Source organism: Xyrauchen texanus, chromosome 26 (assembly GCF_025860055.1).
Source record: "Xyrauchen texanus isolate HMW12.3.18 chromosome 26, RBS_HiC_50CHRs, whole genome shotgun sequence".
Classification (NCBI taxonomy): domain Eukaryota; kingdom Metazoa; phylum Chordata; class Actinopteri; order Cypriniformes; family Catostomidae; genus Xyrauchen; species Xyrauchen texanus.
The window spans coordinates 34,057,771-34,079,108 of NC_068301.1; the positions used below are offsets into that span (position 1 = coordinate 34,057,771).

General features: G+C 35.7%; 1 protein-coding gene across 1 annotated transcript; it reads right to left on the minus strand.

Annotated features, from left to right (window-relative positions):
* Positions 1 to 1,941: 1,941 nt before the first annotated feature.
* On the minus strand, positions 1,942 to 20,787 carry ncaldb (neurocalcin delta b). Its single transcript, XM_052092903.1, has 4 exons — positions 20,640 to 20,787; positions 7,409 to 7,805; positions 4,175 to 4,280; positions 1,942 to 3,975 (listed from the first exon to the last, which is right to left on the minus strand). The coding sequence occupies exons 2-4, from the start codon at positions 7,784 to 7,786 to the stop codon at positions 3,881 to 3,883; spliced, it is 579 nt and encodes a 192-aa protein (XP_051948863.1). The 5' UTR covers positions 7,787 to 7,805; positions 20,640 to 20,787; the 3' UTR covers positions 1,942 to 3,880.
* Between the last annotated feature and the right edge of the window lie 551 nt (positions 20,788 to 21,338).

Sequence of the window (21,338 nt, forward strand, 5' to 3'; positions counted from 1 at the left end):
TAGGCCCATACAATGCAAGTGAATGTTCAAAGTGAACTTTGAAGCTCCAAAACACACTTAAAGGCGCATTAAAGTAATCCATAAGATTCCAGTGGTTTCCATGTCTTTAGAAGCAATATGATAGGTGTGGGTGACATGGTCGCTTGCAGGATTTAATCTGAGGGTATGTAGGAAATCTGCCTAATAAGCCTCATATCAAGGGGGGTCTGGGGGCATGCTCCCCCTGAAGAACTGTTTTGCAAAAACACCTAAGCGTTCAATTCTAGTGACTTTGATATAAGCATTAATTTATTTTCTCTAGTATGAGTAGCATTCACGTAACTGCTAGCTAAAATATTGCTTAAAGTAACCGTTCAGAACAGACACGTTCTCACGCTAAAAAAGCAAAACAACTCACAACTAAAAGACCATTGTGCCGCTCGCCGCTGAAGTACAGGACAATAGGTGTCGGTACATTTACTCTGTGTCCAGCGCTGTATTCATAAATATGCCGATACTGTTTTACTGTGTGAGAAACCGCTCCAAATGATTCAGTGAGAGAGCGCTCTGAATGAATTGTACTGAATAACGAATCGTTTTGCAAGCCCGTTTGGGCAATTCACTGAAAAGAACCAACTCAAAACATGGGCATTGCTAGTTGTTCTTTTAAACAGCCAACTGAAATACAGGACACATTTCATGATTTGTGAAATAATCTGAGAGTAAATATTTCTCAGGTCAGTCATCTCATGGTGCACACAGTGCGTACAGCCGTACACCTGCAGGCGCCACTGATCAATGTTTAAGTCCTTTTTTATTATAAATTATCCTGCCTGCCCAGTAGGTGGCGACATGTAGGCCATCAAAAAAAAAAAGAAGAAGAATGCATAAGTGAAAGTGGAGATTTATAGTAAAAATGGACTTAAATATTGATTAGTTTCTCATCCACACCTATCATATCACTTCTGAAGACTTCAGATTTAAACTGGAGTCTTATGTATGACTTTTATGCTGCCTTTATTTGATTTTTGGAGCTTCAAAGTTCTGGTCAACATTCACATTATCGACCTATAGAGATGAAAATCTTTGTGTTCAGCCGAAGAAATAAAGTGATACACATCTGAGATGCCATGAGTGTGAGAAAACGATGAGAGAATTTTCATTTTTGGAAGAACTGTCCCTTTAATTGCTTCTGTTCATCACTATTAATTCAGTAATATAAAATAGGGTGTTTTCTAGTTCATTGGTTTTTATTAATTATAATTGTATGTTCAATTTAATGTTGTCATCTTATTTGTTTAAACCTTATAAAAATGACCCATGGTTTTACTCTAGTTATACTGTAGTATCCATGACTAACCTAGTTAATTTTGTACTAACTATGGTTTTACTACAAATGCCATAGTTAAACTATGGTTACTGTAGTAAAACCATGGTTCATTTTCAAAAGGGAATGTCACCCTTATTAACTAACTAGTGATATATTATTGAATTCTGCAATCAGAACTTGTTTTTAACGTTTTGTTAGTAGCTTGTAATGTAGCTGACTGCTTTCTAAAAAGAGTACACTGGCTTCCTCGATACTGGTGCAGACAGAGGGTAAATAATGCTCACCCAAGACAGACAAGCATTTAATACTTTTTATTTTAGATATGATCAAAACAGATGCCTATGTTTATATCTACACTTACACAATATACAAGTTACCATACAAAATCTACAAAATGATAATGACAAACATGTAGTTTGACAGATAACAGCTGTACAGCATAAACTGACAGAACACTGTTTATTTTGCCATATATATTTATCTGTGTTTGGCACTTGACCACATGCTGCTGTCTTGTGCAGTTTAGATATAAAATAAACCAGATGCTTGTTATTTTTTTTGTATGAAGGATATATCACAAAAATGCAAAAGCGGCAGGAAATAATGACATTTTTTGTTGGTTTTGATTGCAAAAAAAAAAAAAAAAAAAGCTCCTTCATGAATTGTTCGATTTAAACACTGAGCTTATGGCTTGAAGAATGTTTTTTAAACATTATAACTTTAATTTTACAGCAAGTTAGGTGGAAACTACCTTTTAAATGTTGCGTTAAATATTATGTTTGAACGAGTGCTTGTGCGTTTATGTATAAAATTAATTTGCATTACAGAGAAAAAGCATATGTCAATCTTTTATAGCCTCTGGCATTTTAAGCTAATCACTGCTAACCCTGAGGTTGTGTAGACATATCTTTACACATACATGATCTGCCGTGATGGCCTTTCTGACAAATGGTGACTGAAATAAATGCATAAACAACACTGAATATACACATCAGTACTTGAAAAGCACCACATACATACAGAGACACATATTCATCATTAAACATGCAGAGAACACATTCTGTTTGAGGAGCATATCCACATGTAGTACGTGCAGTATGAATTGAGTTGTCATTTTACCTAGCATATAAAAATAAAGGAACTCAAAAGACCCAAAGGCCAAGACTAAGTCCAATTAAAGTTCAAGAAGCATTTTTTTATTTGCATGTTGCTTGCATGTCGACAATGCAAACATAATGCATTTGTTTAGAAAGACAATCTGACAGAATCAAGGTATGGATAGAGTAAAAAGAACAGTAAGCTGGTATTTGATAGTAAATGATGCACTGGTTCATGGTGGCTTGTGTGCGTATGTGCATAGTAACGTGTGGTCTTTGCTGTTCATTGTCAAAATCCTGAAACAAAATAAAATGTCATATTTGAATAATAACAGTGTCTTCATTATAATAAAGCAATTATTATTAGTAGTATTATTATTATTTGTTTTGATGTGGTAAATTGTTCACCCACCCAGTAAAACCATAAATAATATCTACATTTTCTTTGTATAATACTTTCATGTTCCCTGTTTTAAGCAGCAAATCAATATAACTGTTGTTTGATGAAATATGATATTTTCCAACTATTTGTTATTAATATTTGCCCTATCCTTACTGAGTATTTTTGTCGTTTTTTTTTTGTAAAAATATCAAAACATTCTTAAAATAAGATACATTTACTTTAGAAGCAAAATTACTTAATTGTTTAAAAAATATTTAAATATTTTAACCAGGAAAAAAGACAAAAAATACTTTTACAAATATTTAAACTTTTGTTAAAAGTATTTAAATTCAGAATTGATAGAATTTTTTGAAATAATAAAAAATGAAAGTACATCATCTGCCCCTTTAAGATTTGCTGTCACAGGCTTTGACATCATAATGCAATAAATGTTGCATTCAAATAAAAATAAACATAAAAACTTCAAGTAAAAAATTCTGCTATGGGCAAGTGCTGCCCAAGTACCCCTCCTCAATAGATTTATGTGCTGAAAAGAATTGAATTACTAGGAATACTAGGAATTATATCTGTTATTGTATGTGTAAACTGAATAAAAATAATTATTATAACCATTTATTAATAAACTACATTTTGGTATATAGTTTTTATATAAACATTCATATAGGTGCATTTGAAATACTCGGACAACTTTACTTAAACGTGCTCTAAACCAACCTTGGTTACACTAAAAGCCCTTATCTGTGTTTGTTATTTGTAAGGGGGTACAATTCAGTACCAAAGGTTTACAACAGGATGTGATGTCACATACATCACCACCTATTGTGTCAAAAAAAGCCCTATACGAGGTCTCCAGAGTGCGGAGAGACACATGAACACAAGCTTTTTAGTGTGCGTAAAAGTATGTTTTTGTGTTTTTCAGTATGCGGGTTTTTGAACATTTTCAGATGTGTGTCCATGGAGAAATGGTTACATGATTCCATGTTTCCCTCTCGCCTGGTGAAACACAAAGACTCTTAAATAGGGGTGGAGTTTTGGAGTCCAGTTATGACAGTCGCTGGACATTCTATTGATTCACTGGCCGGCACTGCTCGGGTCACACTGCAACAGTCGCACGATGGATGGGTCATTCTTTGCGCCCTCTACAAACTCCTCCAGTGACAGCTTACCTGAGGGAGAACACAGGTCAAAAATTAACAGCAATCTAAAAGCAGGGGTAAGGACATCAAGTAACCAGAATACTGGACATTTTTTAAATAACATACTACCATACTACACTGTACTTCTCTAGTATATAGTATGTATACTGAGCACAGTATACACTATACAACTGAGCTCACTACAGAAACAGAAAGCGAGAAAGCTCACCGTCACGATTTGTGTCCATCTGGCGGAAGATCTTTTCTGTGCGTTTCTCAGGTGTGGACTCGTCCTCTGGCATCTTCATCACTGAAGAAACCATCTTATATATAGCCTGAGGAACAAACATCGAAGAGAACATTAAAATCAGTTTTACTGAAAACATTTACTTGCATGGAGTTTAAGAGTTGTCTTCTCACAGAGAACAAGACAAAATCTCTGCTCCAAAAATTTGTCAGCTGCCTTGTTGTCCACTGCCTATGTAGGCTGCTACCTTCTAAGACAGCATCCTAACTGAAATTGAACCTCAAAAGTGAGAGATTTGAAATTATTTTCATAACTAAGAGCACTACATAGTTTTAGGGTTCCCCCCTTGAGGGTCCCCCATGTGCGTCTCGCTGCTGAAGTACAGGACAATAGGCGCCCTGTATGGGATGTCATCATTTCGGCCAAAATATGGGACACTTGGCAACACTGCGCACAGGAGACTTACAATAAAGATATTCAGTCATGACATCCATTGTGTAGGTGAACCATGAAGACTAATTCGCCATGGGTTCACTCGGGAATTTCCTATGGGTTTATTGAACAGGGATGTTTTAGTTACTTTAATAAAAATAAGTTTTTAAATAAATTGCTTGAAGAAACTTTCACTTTTTGCTCTAGTATATAAATTGCACACAGTCATAACGCAAATGTGGATTTTGAAGACGTTGCGTCTTTTAAAAAAAACAGTCGTCCATTTAGTAAAACAGGTTACCTCACACGCTAATAGTAATTTTAATATAATATAACTTAATTAGCACCGTGACTGAAACATCACGTTAAAAAAACAGCTTCTTCAAAAATTACATTTGAGGTATGACTGCATGTACTTTATGTTCTAGATCAAAACATAAGAAGTCAATTCAAGTCATTTTAACTGCTTATTTTACTAAAATCTAAAACTGCCAATTTCAGACTGAAACCCTGGCTTGAAAATTAATATTGTTTTCTGGGTTATTGGACTGCCATCTGAACTGCTTTAACGATTCCAATAGCAGTTGGTGTTAGCATGTTGCTAATGCTAGGCTAAGGATGCGATACTCTAATAATTCAGGGTTGCTAACACTCATGCATATGGCATGAGACAAGCTTTCAGGCTCTGTCACACACTCTCACGCTACACAAATAAATATCACAGCCAAATATCAAGACAACATCATTCATTGATAAACAAATAAAACATTTTCTTTTTCCATTTTCCGGTCGCTAAAGCAAATTCACACAAGCCTGCTCCAGAAAAAGCATAACCTACATAACTCTACAAGCTTTCCCTCGATGTCTCGCCGGAGAAAACACACATTTTATGCACTTTATAGTTTAGTTTCACATTACATCTAAAACTACTAGACTTTATTTTTATGTTATTTTATGTATTTTATGGACATGTAATGATTAGGCTACTATTTTCATATCAGTTTATTTTTAAGGACCCGGCTTGAACGGTTCACCCATGCATTAATGTGGTCCTGGCCATATTGTCAAAATCTTACTCCAACCAGGTATCCAAAGTTGACAACCCTGCTCTTATAAGTATAAAAAATACACAGTACACACAAATATTGGCTAAAATAGTCGATATTTAATCAGATTTCAGCTTTTAATGAAATATAAATATATGTATTACCAACTCTTGACTGATCAGCCATATTGGTTGAATATCTTCACCGAGCTCATCGCCGTGCATACAAATGAAGTGTCTTGGAAGGATGCATAATTATTCTGCCTGTCTTTTGGAACAACTTTTAGTGTCACCAGTGATCTAAGTTGCCTTCAAATTTGTCTAGGTAGGATACTCCTTATAGGCTCTGAAACAGAGCTGAAATCTGCCCTTTTGGAAATCTTTTTCTTTGACCAAACAGTTGTCGTGCCTCTGAATATGAGGACTCTGTGTATGATTTGAAACAGGAGCATTCACCAGCTAACTAATTCAACATCCCCATAGTGACTTCTTTTTTCCGAGACGCAAATGGATTGAAAGGTAAATTACAGACATTTGCATGCACTCAGCTGTCAGATTCAAAGACAGCACTTAGAAACTTTCGTATCTCATGAATAGCTGCAGAGGTGTGAAATTCACCTATATATAAGAAGAAAAAAAACATTCCCTACTGCATTCAGGCTGCTTTAATTGAGCAAATACGCATCATGAAATTATTTATTTATAGTTTGAGTCTGTTCAAAAACAAGGTAAAAAGGCACAATCCAAAACTGAGAGATTATAGGTAACATGATACTGTTAATTTGCCATATGGTATAATTCTTGGACCTAAAATAGCTAATCTACACTACAACATTGGGTGTATCACCTCCGCATGTAACCATTGAAAAGTGTTTTTTGATGTTCTCACTGGTTGGTTGATTATATCATTTCAAGTGAATGCGTCTACAAATTTGTATGGTATTATAAAGAATATGACAAGTTAATAGATATGTTCTTGGCCCTCTAGGACATGCTGCTGCAGCACAGTTAGACATTCATACAATCCCCTCAAAGCATCTCTAGACAGGTGTTGCTGGGGAGGAGGAGGCTTTCAGTGAGAAAACTCTCATAGTTTTGCAAACAACTGATGCAATTGAAATACTAGACAAAAGGTGGTATGCAAGCTAACAGACTTCATGTCAAAGCCAATTTGCTTAACAGATTTCATAAAAGGACCTATCAGACTTGGTCATGAAATTCAAAATTGATCAAAAGACCTATCATCTTACATTATGTAGAGTTTCATTACTGAACTTTTTAGCTTTCATTTAAGATAAATAATCGAATGAAAGCTGAATACATTGATTACATTTCTGCAGGTTTGGAAATCAGTGTAATGTTGGTCACAAGTAAACGCTCCTAGTTTACCCAACGATAATGGCGGATCACTGTCTTCACTCATATTGGTAGGTGCCAAATTGCATCACTATACATTTGCATAGCGTTTTGCTCTGCTCAACATTGTTGCATTGCCAATGGTCGTTGTCGCTCATGTTTCCTCAAATCACCACCAACTCTCTATTAAAATGAACAACAGGAGTTGGGGTTAGACCCATTAGGCTCGTTGGGGGTGGGACTATCTGACTGTTTGAACAACAGCAGGTGAGGGGCGTATTCAAAAAGCTGTTTTGAAAACATTATTTATTTTTACAATTTACAAATTAACATAGTTCAACTGAGCATTATAGAAGTATAAAGTCACAATCACCCAAACGTACCTGTACAATCTCCAGCATTTCTGCCTTGCTTATGTATCCATTTCCATCCAGATCGTACATACTAAAGGCCCACTTTAGCTTCTGATCCAAACGACCACGTGATGTGACACTCAAAGCAATGATGAACTCTCTGAAATCTATTGTTTCATCTCCATTGGCATCGAAGGTCCGGAAGACGTGCTCGGCAAACTTTGATGCATCTCCATAGGGGAAAAAGTTGCCATAGATCTTCTTAAATTCTTCCATGGTGAGCGCACCGCTGGGGCAGTCCCGCAGGAATCCCTTGTACCACTCCTGGATCTCATGCTCAGTAAAGTCTGTGTTTTCCATCAGGTCCTGCATCACCTCAGGACGGAGCTTGCTGTTTTGTTTTCCCATGTTGATTGTCTAGTTTAAACTGGAGAGACACAAAGAGAGATAATGGGAGGAAAGTGAGAAAAACATAACATCTCCTTTTGTGTTATACAGAAGAAAGAAAGTCATACTGGTAAGGAACAAAATGAGGTTGAGTAAATTATTAAAAACATTTAGCATTAGTTTAGTTTATGTTTACAACAGAATTCAATCTGTCTCTGAGGCACAGAAGAAGTGAAACAGAGATGCTTGCAAATGAAAGATCATTGTTTGAGCTTTGATGGGACGACCACTTTATTGTGAATGCACTAGTATGCATGCAAAGCACTGCATATCTGCCATATATCTAACACTATATTCCTTTACCCATCTGTCAACTGAACTTTCCACTGGTAGACCGCAGCAATGCTCTCACCTGCTGCAATGTGTGTTTGTACAGCATGTGTGTGTGCAGCTGCACCAAAATCATTTCCTGATGCAAATGTCTAAAGACCTGCGTGTGCTTGCAGTCCTACACGGCCCGAGCGCATGTGATCCTGACAGCACATTTTAGAGTCAGGCTATGCAAAAGATGCTTTTGATAGATTGATATGATGACATTTAAAGCAAATTTGTGCACGATTTTAAACATTTTCATCAGACAAAGAACATGTGTATAACTAAATTAATACATTGCAATACATGTTGGGACATAATTATGTCTTTAAAAGGTCCTATAGGGTCTTAACAGGGTTGAAGATTAAATTGGCAATTACTAGCCTTGAGATCAATGTTGTGAAGCTAAAAGGTGCATTTAGGACAATTTTATACTGATATTTCTACAAATATCCACTGATCAAAAATCACTTGCTTACTACACAAAATCATTATAACAGTGTTGACATTTTAAGATCGTCCCTTCACTTCTTGTAAGGATGATGATGTCATTATGACAAAGTTTTTAAAAGGGGAAAACTGATGTCAACAACTTAAGAGACAACACAAGTCTTTTTAATGATTGTTGATGTCAACTAAAAACTTAATTGTCATAAAAAAAGAATAAAAGAAAGGAAAAAAGAAAGTTACTGGGTTAGTCCTGTTATTCTCACGGGATACTAATGGTGAAGTGACAAAATATGTAAAGACAGCTAAACAATAATGATGGAATAACCGGTTATAAATGGGTGAAAAATCTCATAGACTAACAGTGCAGGTGGAACCTGAGCCGAGACTAGAATATCATTGAGACTTGCAGACAGGGCTCTGTTCAATTGGGCCAGTAAGCAACCACCCAGAACTTTCTAGTAACTTTATTGTAATGCGCTAAAACATTCAGAACAGTCAAATTGTTGAGCAAATTAGGTTTTGATGCCCCATCCAACCAAAATCTAGTTTTAAATATCAGAGCCATGGAACTGAACCTAATCTTCTGAGGCCTGACTAGATCTTATACTGACCCTCTTCAGAACTAAAGAGCACCTGCTGACGCCCTGTATCCCCTCTCTCAACAAACAAGAGCCAGTATCATGCCAAATCCTACCCCCTGTCAGAATCATTACTCTCTTAGACACCAAAGCATTTTCATTGGCTGACAGAACATCTTTTGGGTATTTTATTCAGTGCCCGATTAGCAAATCTACAATATCACTTCTTAAAACATCAAATATGTGTATTAATGTGTTTTAAATTAAATATTACATGTCAAATTATATTACTGAAGCTACAAATGTTCATATTCATAATTTCTCACTGTTTGTGTTTTATGGTAGCTAAAGGTTAGCAAGCTAAATGATTAGCCTTATAGCTTAACATATCGTGCACACACATTCATTCATTTACTCATCCTTCTTCCAGACCTGTATTATTTTCTTTCCTCAGTGGAAGACAAAAGGAGGCTAAATGTAAGGAAATGACAGCCTCAGACACACTTCACTTTCAGTGCATCATTTTTCCATACAATGAACGTGAAATGTGACATGCCTGAGGCTAACATTTTGTTTAACGTCTCCTTTTTGTGTGCCACGAAATAAAGAAATTCATGCAGGTTTGGTCCAATATGAGGGTGAGTACATTTTATATTTGTTTTTGTAAACTATACATAAGCAGTCTTAGTTAATAAGGAAGTAAACATCAAATGGACAACAGACCAACACTTATGTGCAGGGAACACACATAAAAAAAGCATCATGATCAATCAGAGTTTAATTGCTTAATGGATATGCAGCATGTGTATTATTATGTGATGTGTTGTCATGGTAACAGACTGGTTGCTAGCTGTCAGTGAAGCACAAAACACAAAAGCCCAAAGCCCAAAACACAGCAATGTCCTATCAAATAATGTGCAATTACTGTATACCACAATGGCAATTATCGCTAAAATAAACAAAAGAATGAGGCCACTCTTATCACGCATGGCTTAAAGATGTGGAGGGACACATACGCTCAGGAATATAAATGACACTTTTACATTTTCTGAAGCAAATATGTGTGTGTAATGCTATGGTGTTGTGAGTGGTTGCCATGGCATTGCTATATGGATTCTATTGTGCTCTGACACAATAGTTATTTTTTTGTAAGTTGCTATGGTGTTGGAAATGTTTAAATGTGAAAATCAGTCCTAGTGTATGGTGGTTGCTAGGGTGTTCTGGGCGCTTGACAGGGCATTGCAGTTGTTAGGGTGGGTTTTTTGTGTGTTGCTAAGCAGTTCAAAGAGTGTAACTGGGTAAAAATAATTTCTAGGATATTGTTAGGTTGCTATTAGGGTGGTCTGTGTGGTTACCAGGGCATTGCTTCAGCTGGCAATTTGTTATGTGTTTTTCAGCTAGTTGTTATATGGTTGCTAGGTGGTTGCTTACTGGCCCAATTCAAAAGAGCTCACCCTCAAGCAATGTTGAGGAATGGTTAAGTAAAATGTAGCATTACTAACTATATTTACAGTAACTATACCTATATGTTTCAGCAGCGTGGCTTGGCTATTTTCACAATAGTGTAGCTTTTCCAGTATGGAGGTACATTTTTCAATGAGTAACATTGAAACATCACTAATCGGTTCTTTCAGACACTAGCCGCAAATTTGCCACAAATGTTTGCCAGAAGTTTGCAGCTCTTCCCGGTAGTGGTGAACCTCCGGCAAACCTTTGGCAACAATGAAAATTTTCTGCAAGTTTGCTGCAAACTCATTTGCATGTGAAAATGATCAGTGGCGAATTTGTGGCAACTTAAATAAACTACTATTTTGAATGATTCCCTTAAATTTAGCTTCTGGAACTCAAATTAATTTGAGTGAATACTTTTTTGGGGAAGTTTCATGAACTAGTTCACATAAATGGTTCACTTAAACTCTGTGCAGTCTGAAAAGGACTAAATTAATTGCTGCTGTTTATCATTACATTTTTATTCTGTTTTATAAAGCATTGTGTTTTCTAGTTTATTAAGTGTAAACTAAGTATACATTTTGTGTTTAATTTAAGGTTTTCATACTATTTGTTTAACCGTTATGAAAATCAACCATGGTTTTACTATAATAATATTGTAGTAACAATGATGTAGTAACCGGCGAAAACCATATTTTTTTTATTACAATTACAACATGCTCCAAAAAAGTTGAGACAGGGGCAGTTTAAGACTAATAACAATTTGATGAGTTGAAATGGCAATGTGAAACAGGAGATGGTGAGGGAATTGTGTCATACTGTATAAGGAGCCTCCATAAACAGCATTCTGAATGCACATGATCTCTAATCCCTCAGACATCACTGTCTTAAAACACATCATTCATCTGTAATGTATATAATGAACATGGGCTTGGGATAACTTTAGTAAACCTTTGTTAGGCAACACCATTCACTGCTGCATCCACAGATGCACGTTAAGACTTTACTATGTAAAGCAGAAGCCCTACATCAACACTGTCCAGAAGAGCTCCTGACTTCTCTGGACTCGGTCTCATCTTAGATGGAAAGTAGAACAGTGGAACTGTGTTTTTTGGTCTGAAGAGTCCGATTGAAAATCACAGCCATAGTGTTCTCCTGGCCAAAGAGGACATCATGTCCAAAAGCCAGTGTCTGTATGGGCCAGGGGTGTGTCAGTGCCCATCTGTGAGAACACCATGAATGCAGACAGATATGACCATTCCACTTTTTAAACTTAACAAACTTGTGTCTTCAGTGCCCAAATGCTTAATAAGTGTTATTAGAAGAAATGGTGATGTTTCACAGTGGTAAACACTCGACTGTCTCAACTTTTTTGGAGTGTGTTGCAATCATCGGATTTGTAATGACTGTGCATAAAAAAGCAAAACAATGAAATTCACAAGGTAAAACATCATATAATGTGTAGTTGTGGTGCTTTCAATATAGCAAAGGATGAATATAATTTAAAAATCACTAAATTTTGTTTTTATTCATACTGTCCCATCTTTTTCGGAATTGGGGTTGTACAGTCGTAATGTAGTATAGGCCTACATATAGTAACCATGGATTTACTATAGTAATATTGTAAGTTAACATTGTTAATTTAGCAGTTACCATGGTTTTACTACAAATACCATTGTTATACAAACTATGATTGGTTAATGATCATAAGGGTGTGTCATTCAAATTGAAAATATTCTCCATAAACACTTTATTAGGAACCCCTGTACATCTACATATTCATGTGATTATCTAATCAGCCAATCGTGTGGTAGCAGCGCAGTGCATAAAATCATGCAGATACGGGTCAGGAGCTTAATTTAATGTTCACATCAACCATCAAAATTTAATATAGAATAGAATTTACTCAGAATGGTGCCAAAACCAAAAAACATCCTGTGAGCGGAAGTTCTGTGAACGGAAACGCCTTGTTAATGAGAGAGGTCAACAGAGAATGGCCAGACTGAAAGTTGAGCTGACAGAAAGACTACAATAACTCAGATAGCCACTCTGTACAATTGTAGTGAGCAGAATAGCATCTCAGAATGCACAACAAGAACCTTGAGGTAGATGGGCTTCAACAGCAGAAGACCACGTTGCTGTAGTGTTCATAATAAAGTGCTCAATGAATGTATATCTATAATATAAAAGAGTAGCTACGAGTCCCTAATTTAATGAAAAAAGTCTATGAGACTTTTCTTCTTTTTTTTGTGGCCATTTTATTGTCCACTTGGTGAAAATCATGCAGGACAAGTTAAAGTTATGGGTTTGTTAAAATCCCTATTTCCAATTATGAGCATTAATAGTAATAGACATACTTCCATTAGCATAACAGCTAATAATACCACATTGTGGTTAGTTTTAAAAGTGTTGAGGTGTGAGTGCTATCACCAGATTTTGAGAAGAAAACAGACTCTTTCCAATCACACAGAGACATCTGTCTTTGTCTTGTATTTCTTGACTGTCATCCTGTCTGTGCCATCACCCATGCCATTACGCCTGATCCCTGCTCAACACAAGCCATGTTCTTCAGAGCCTGAGCTTAGCTTGTACTTATAAAGCAGAGCTTGTAGCCTGTGGGATCAGTGATGTTCTTAAATTCTCTATTTCCAGGGTCAACCGCTCAAAGATCTGCGTCTCAAATTAACTATAAGACTCTTAGAGCCTTCAATACCACGCAATGACGCCACACTTACATAACGACAAGCCAACAGACGGCTTGGCTACAGGTGAACACAAAGTCCTGATGTCCCCACAGTTAGGCAAAGACAGATGATAGGTAACTCAGGAAAGTATCATACATGACCGTCAGTCACATTAGTTTGGCGAGAACAGTCACAATGCACATAATAACATTAATTCAGTCAATGCTGTACATTAGCATCATGCTAACATCCAACTAGCCATTTAATCCTGAGCAAAAAAAATAAGATGCAAGATGAGACTTTGAAACCTGTTGGCCAACAGGTGTTTTTTGAACAGTGAAAGAATACAAGACAAGAAACAATACGGCAAAGTAATAATGAAACTTTGCAGGCCAGATTGGAACTTGCATCACCCGCATGATCATCACAGCTCAACATGTCGGAGAAAGTCTGCTAACTGCCACACCACATCTCCAGTGGTAATTCACAATTTAATATAATATTTCATTTAATTCTCAGCTTTGGTGTAACAAACCCTTTGATGCATAAACAGACAACAAGTAGAAGATCCAGCTTGACTTCAAATCAAACGAGTGACTTGGCCGATTGTTTTGCCTGTTGACATGTGATTTGTGTCGACAGCCTTAAATGAATAGTTCACCCAAATGCTTCTCAACCAAATGTAACTTTTTTATTTTACTGGAAATCAAGACAAAAAATCCTGGCCAAAATGATTTTTGTATAGTGTGAAATGTAGGTTGATAGCCAGCAGTCTAAGATCTCATGATTTTCACACATAGCTAATAACTTTAGGTCAACTCTTGTCAGAATGTTGGTTTCTATGGGCTTGCTGTTGGCACCAATGGTTTACCTCAATCTGCAGTTTACATCTGTGCAATGCTAACAAGCCTGTTGACACGGCAACATATAAATGTAGGACTCATTTACAGCTATTCCATCCAGGTTTAACCAAGATCAATAAAAGGAAAAGTCTGTTAACAAATCTCGTTCTGCATTTCTTATTTATTTATGCAATACAAATGACTGATGTACTGTACGTCAATAACCTGTGATATATTTCACTCGTCTTGTTTCAAATCCCAATGTTTTCTTCCATGGTACACAACAGTAATTTTAATATTAAAATCATGGTTAGGTTTTGGATTTGGTTAAGGGGTTAGACTTTATAGCTAGGTTTAGGTTTGAGTTAGAGATTAAACTGCATAACATTGTTTTTTTATTTTATTATATAAAATGGGAATAAAAGTTGTATGTTTTGTACAAGCCAACTTTTCACAATTTCTTACGATATTGATATTTCGTATTATTATTACCACTTGTCATTAGACCAGGTTGATGTGGCTCAAATGCATTATAGAGATTTATATATGGCCTCTCTAAACCCAGTGAAGTCTGAATAATAATGCTGTCACACAGCTTACAGTACAAAAAATATATAACCTCTGATTTTCATGCCATCTCCCTTCTTTCCATATCTCAAAACAGAACAAACAACTAACATGTAACAAGACCTGCCTATGCATTTATTAGGGATTAGATTCCACTCTTTTCTCTTCCGATCCGATATCTGAAATCTTAGTATCAGGTACTGTTGTTGTTGTTTTTTTGCATAATCAGTTTAGAATATCTTTACATTATTGTGTGGAACTAATTGGGTGTGCTCTTTAATATGTAAAGCAGCACAAACCTCAAACTATACAATATTTCAATATAAATGTATAAACTATCAAGAAACACTATTTATTATTATTAACTAGTATACTGGATAATGTAGCAGCAAAATTTACTAGAAAAAAGTAGTAGTTTTCTTTGCATACATTTTTTATCTTGTATCTGGACTTTAAAGGATTCATATATATAATTATATATTTCTTTTTTGCAATTTAGTTGTAAGATATCAGTCTACTTTTCATTCACACGATTATTTTTAGGAACCCATTCAACTTAAATATTGTTAGAATTTGTAAACATATAATAATAATAACATTAATAATAATACATTATTATTATTATTACTATTATTATTGCCTTTTAGAATTGTAAATACAACAGTAATATTTCTCAATCGAGCACCTTTAACTTTTAAACCTACATGCTTTTATTTTGACATTCTTAACTCTCCAGGAAGTCCTGTATGTGTCTGTTTGTAGCCAAGTTCACAGCAGTTTAATTTGCTTCTTATCAAATTCTGGTCAAATGCACCTCTGGTGCCGTTCTAAATGCATATTATAAGTGAACCGAACTATTGAGCATCTACATCTGAGATGTTGTTCATGAGTAGCGCTCAAATATTTGTGCAACGTGAAGGCTAAAAAAAGCCGCAAGTGTGTGTGTGTGTGTGTGTGTGTGTGTGTGCGGGTGAATTTGGGTGCTTTACGATGATATTTTTTTAGGTTACAAACTGGTAATTACAAGGGTATTATGCTATAAATGTGGTTTATGAGGACATAGTGTCCCCATAATTCAAATCGCTTAAAAACATACTAAACCACGTTTTTCTGAAAATGTAAAAATACAGAGTTTTTTGTGAGGGTTAGGATTTGGGGATAGAATCTATAGTTCATACAGTATAAAAATAATGATGTCTATAGAGAATCCTTATAAGGATAGCCACACCAAAGCGCGAGCGTGTGTGTGTGTGTCAACAGAGCAGCGCTATTCACTGACGCACTGGTGCTGTGCGTGTATTTAATATTTTTACTTATTAGACAGCCTTTTGTGATTCACAGAGCTATCTCACGTCTTTAAGTGGCTTTGAATAAAATGTCCATCTAGCAATGTCAATAGCTGAGCCAATACCGATCCAGGTGTCAGATCGGTGCCATCCCTAGCATAAATAAATGGTGCACCCAATGAATGCTAATCTTGTGTCTAATGGTGGAATCAAATATGAAATCTTCTCGCAGTGGTCCTGTATTAACTGTGCAGAAAAAACAATGCTTAAAAAATTACACACACACACACACACACACACACACATATATATATATATATATATATATATATATATATATATATATATATATATATATATAAATCCAGTTACTTTGGATTAAAATGTTGGTCACATGAGTAAAGGAAAAAGTAATGTACTGTATGTCAAGCTCTTTGGCTAAACCCAATTCAATCGTGGACAGTGGTTCCACATGTTTGAAATGCAATATAATACATTTAAAATTACTATGTAATCTCAACACAAACACAGTGTAGAAATTTTTAATTGGGTAAACCCAACAAAATGTAACTCAAATGAATCTCTTTTTTATGTACTAACTAGCGAAAGTGAATTTTAGCATGATAAATAAATGCTGGTTGGAAGCACTACAGAGTGTAGTTTAGTAACTATGCTATGGTTAGCACAACAATTGTTCAACAAAGCGAGAAATCAGTTTTGTGTGTGACATCTACTCGTCTTCATCATTAGCTCAAGCTCCACTCTTCATCATAATGAAAACCCCCAAAACTCCAACCTAACAGAAACTCTTCTAAAACACTAAACGCTAAACCACTAACAAGTATCCTCCTTTATATTCATCTTGCACAAAACACATAAAATAACACTTCATTTGAACATTTCATTTCTATCTATCGAGTCCCATGCAAAGCATGTTGCATTAATACCACAAGAAGAATTCATGTAATCCCAACTCAAATGGATTAAGTCAACTTTTTAATTTGAACGGATAAAACCAAATGAAATGAAGTTGTGACTAAATGTTCTAGAATGTTGTTGCTTTAGTTCATTTTAATTAAGTAAATATATATATATATATATATATATATATATATATATATATATATATATATATATATATATATATATATATATATATATATATATATATATATATATTGTTTTGAGCATATTCAAAGGTAAATATAAAGAGTTCTGACCTAACCCTGATCAGCAAAGGACCTTTTCTCTTTAGATACTCAATCTGGTTTCTCTCTGCTTGCACCTGCAGGATTAACTCCAAGGCTCTGTGGGGCTAATCTGGAGCAATAGGATATAAATATAGACTCAAGTCTGTTATGTAAGGAACACTAAATATCTTATTATAGGACTTGGTGATAAAGAAAAGCAGAAGGTAGATACTGGACTACACTAAACAATGTGCTTTTTTATGTTGATATTACCAATGATTTGAGAAATGAGTGGACTAAAAGTTCTCAGGACTAACCAAACATGCATCACTGTCAACTGTGCATTATGTTGCTACCTAAGTACCACAACAGTAATGGAAGATGAATAAAGGAACCAATTTTCTCTGATGAAACAACAATATGTATGTAACATTTTTATCCAGTTCAAATTTAAATGTCCAACCATCAAACAGCATTAGAAATCAGCATTAACTCTTTGTTAACTATCCTTGCTTAACCCTGACTCAATACTTTTGCGAGAACAACACCAACTGGCATTGTTCGACATGTGGCGACTGAATTCCAGTTCATGCTGTTAGTGTAAATATTTGCGCATCAAGCATCACTGTGTTTCAAAAGCTCTCAGATACATCAATGAAAAGCTCTCCAGTCCTTCTAAAGTATGCTATACTGACACTAAGATGCAATGAGAGATCTTTGGAGCAAAATAAATTTAATCTGGATATTTACGGATCTTCCACTAAGTCAATATTTTGGCTCTCTTGAGGTGCTCAACAAAAATGAAGATTTTAACGGATAGCAACATTCATGATGCCCTAATCCAAATCCCTAAAATAAAAGAGAGTAACTGGCTATACTGACAATATCCATGCGTACTTAATCTTTTTGAATATCAGAATTAGAGACAGCTTTGACAAAGCAGTAGTTGATAGATTATGTCAACTTTTTCAAACAAACATTTTTAGGGTAACATTTTACAATAATGTTGTATTCTGTAACATTAGTTACCCACATAAATTAACATGAAGGAACAATGAACAACACATTTTCAGCACTTATTAATCTTGGCTAATGTGAATTTCAGCTTATAAAAGTACATTTTTAATATTAAAATGTGTATATGTTAACATGAGTTAATGCATTATGAACTAACATGAAATAACCATGACCATTTGTACATTTATACATTAATAAAACATTGAAAAATAATAAAACTGAAAAAGTTGTTCATTGTTAGTTCATGATACCTTATGCTTTAACTAATGTTAACGAAAAAACCTTACTGTAAAGTGTATGTGAATGTAAAAAGCGCATATTTTACTGCAGGTGCTGTGATTGATCATCATTTCTTTATTACATTTTTCTCCATTTGTAATCATATTTTTGCCTACACTAGATCAATTTATTAGTCCTGCAGCATGACAAATATTTTTTTAAAATACAATTAATATGATCCCATAAAAACAGCATACTTATTATGGCACAAATATTACAAAACTGTTGTTTTAAATAGTTTTAGATGGACTAGGGTGGCTGTGGCTCAGGTGGTAGAGCGGGTTGGTGGTTCGATTCCCAGCCCACATGACTCCACATGCTGGTGTCCTTGGGCAAGACACTGAACCCCAAGTTTCTCCCAATGGGAGGCTAGTCATCAATGGGTGAATGAGTCACAGTGTAAAGGGCTTTGAATACCGTTAAGGTTAAAAAGGCGCTATATAAGTGCAGACCATTTACCATGGACTATAACAAGTCACACTGCAGTACACCGCTGTCACTTTTCAACTACTCACTGTTAGATTGCCTTCTTTCACCCACCATGACATAAATGCTGGAATTCTGTTTCACCTGTTCACTTTTAGGACTATTAGGACAAAGTTTATTTGCAGCTCTTCACAGGAATCTCTGCGGCCCTTTAATCAGCATTCCCCTCTCCTTTTCTACATTTCCTTTTCCCTCTCTCCATCTCAGTCTCTCAGCTCTCTGTGACTTTCCTAAACTCTCCCACAAATCAGGCTCTCTGTTTCCATATCCCTACAGAACATCACATATTTCTGAGCACCTACTTGTTTCTGAGAGTGGGCTAAAAAACTGCTTCTGAACTGCCTGCAAGATGAACATTTAATTTACGTCATTGTACAACCTATATACATGCCACAACACTGTGAAAGGGAAAACATAGGCTTCCTGCAACCTGAGTTGCTTTGTTAAATGTTTTGAAAGCACCTCTTTCACTTTGTTTATCAAGCTGAAGTCTGAACCTGAATCTCCCATTGTATTTCGGAATCGTTTCAGTGGACATGTGATCCAGCCCCACAATAAGGTGAATTCAGTTTGCTGAGGTTAAAACAAAAGTCTTATTTCCTCTTTCACATAAATCCATTTGACTTTTGTAAAACAATAGGTAAGTTGTTATAACTAAAGTGTGACCTTTGCATATGCATAGTAAAATAGTTGCAAACACACTGTCTGACTTTTTCACACAGCACTGAATTTTAGAATTTACAATATCAGCTCAGATTAATTTAGAGACTACATGGTGAACTTGTACTTTTAGAATTAATTTTTTACACAGGTCTATTTAAGTATACTATAAATAAAGCCAAAGGGTGATTAAATATGGAAATAAAACTTGAAAGAAATTGGTGACCAGTCAAAGCACTTACAATAGACACTGCAAAAACTAGTAACCTGCAACAGTTTGCAAATAGGAGGCATTTCTACCTGGTCTAGCCCGTAACATTTTTATTTTTGAGTTGAAACAAACCAGGCAATTTAGATGTTACCACATGAAACACATTTTAGGTTAACATTTTTTTCAGTATACACTTTTCTTTATACATTAATATACAGTAAATTTGAACCTAAAATCATATTGGACATGTTATTTGCCAACTATCCCTGTGTCTAAGCTCCTTGAAATATATAGTATGCTGTCTAAATGGCACTTCAAAGAAAATGCTAAGGCTTTAACATCCAGGTGAGAAACTCATCATTTGGAATCAGGTGATGTTCCCTCCTCTAAGCATTATGTTCCAGGATTTAGCCAAAGCCAACAGGTGTACTGTAAATCCACTCTGGTTGGCTCCTGGCAGCTTTCTCAGAGCAAGAAAGAATCAAATCGAAGAAAAACATGGGCATCCCCGGTGCTCCTTAATTCCGGTGCTACAGTATCAGCTTTGAGATTGGCATCCATCATCTTCACTTTTAGAGCCTCGACACTGTACGTCAAGCAACAGTTTTCCTTTATCTATTCAAACCTCACTGAATACCTCAAATATGACAAATCTCAGCTTGAACTTTTGGATTCAAAGTCCTCTTCCTCTTTTTGACAATGGAGCATGTATGTCCAATGTAAAGTATAACAGCACTTGAGACTTTACCTTTATAAAAAACCCAGCTAAGAACAGTGTATTTTGGACAAACTGCAGAACTCACCTCAGATTGATGTTATGTTGCTGTGCTGAGTGATATTAGATGGCCATAACCTGGGGAGCTATGTGGAGAAGAGGCGTTGTGTGGCCTCAGATTTGAGATGCAGTCGCAGGTATCAGGAGCACGCTTTGATGCAACTGGCAGAGGCAATGAGAAACTCCACAAGACTCAGCTTAGTTCAGAGCAGGAAACTGCCTCCCACAGTGACGTCAAAGCTGCTGGTCACATGACACCTCTGAAAAGCCTATCAGAGCACCGTTGCCCTGGCAACAGGAACTCAGCAGTGACTCTTGCTGTCAATCTGTCAATCTGTCACTTGCTTGAGTAGTTCTCAAAAAGTCTGATGAATACAGTTATTACACTGAAACTAATCAAAAAATGTTTAATCTGGGATTTGTTTTTGTCATTTAAATCTGGAAATTAACTTAGTTTTAGGATTTTTAAAAAGTTTAAATCACAGGAAGTTATGTAAAATGTAGAAGAAATATTTAGGATTCTGGACTATTTTTTGGTCACTAATCATATGTAAGTACATTTGGGACATTGACACAAAAAGGTCACATATCCTTGTTTCCAATGAGGCACACAAGATGCTCTTTGGAACATTCTCAAATCATGCTTGATAATATGAATCATCAGGTTTTGCAGAAACTTGTGAAGTTCATGCTAACTCAAGTGCATGCTGTCATTAATGCCAAAAGG

Bases quoted from the DNA above. Each gene is read 5' to 3' on its own strand.
- ncaldb (XM_052092903.1), bottom strand. From the start codon at position 7,786: ATGGGAAAACAAAACAGCAAGCTCCGTCCTGAGGTGATGCAGGACCTG. The intron at 4,281-7,408 runs GTACGTTTGGGT...TTTGTTCCTCAG, and splicing joins AAATGCTGGAGATTGTACAG to GCTATATATAAGATGGTTTC. The intron at 3,976-4,174 runs GTGAGCTTTCTC...GTTCTCCCTCAG, and splicing joins GATGGACACAAATCGTGACG to GTAAGCTGTCACTGGAGGAG.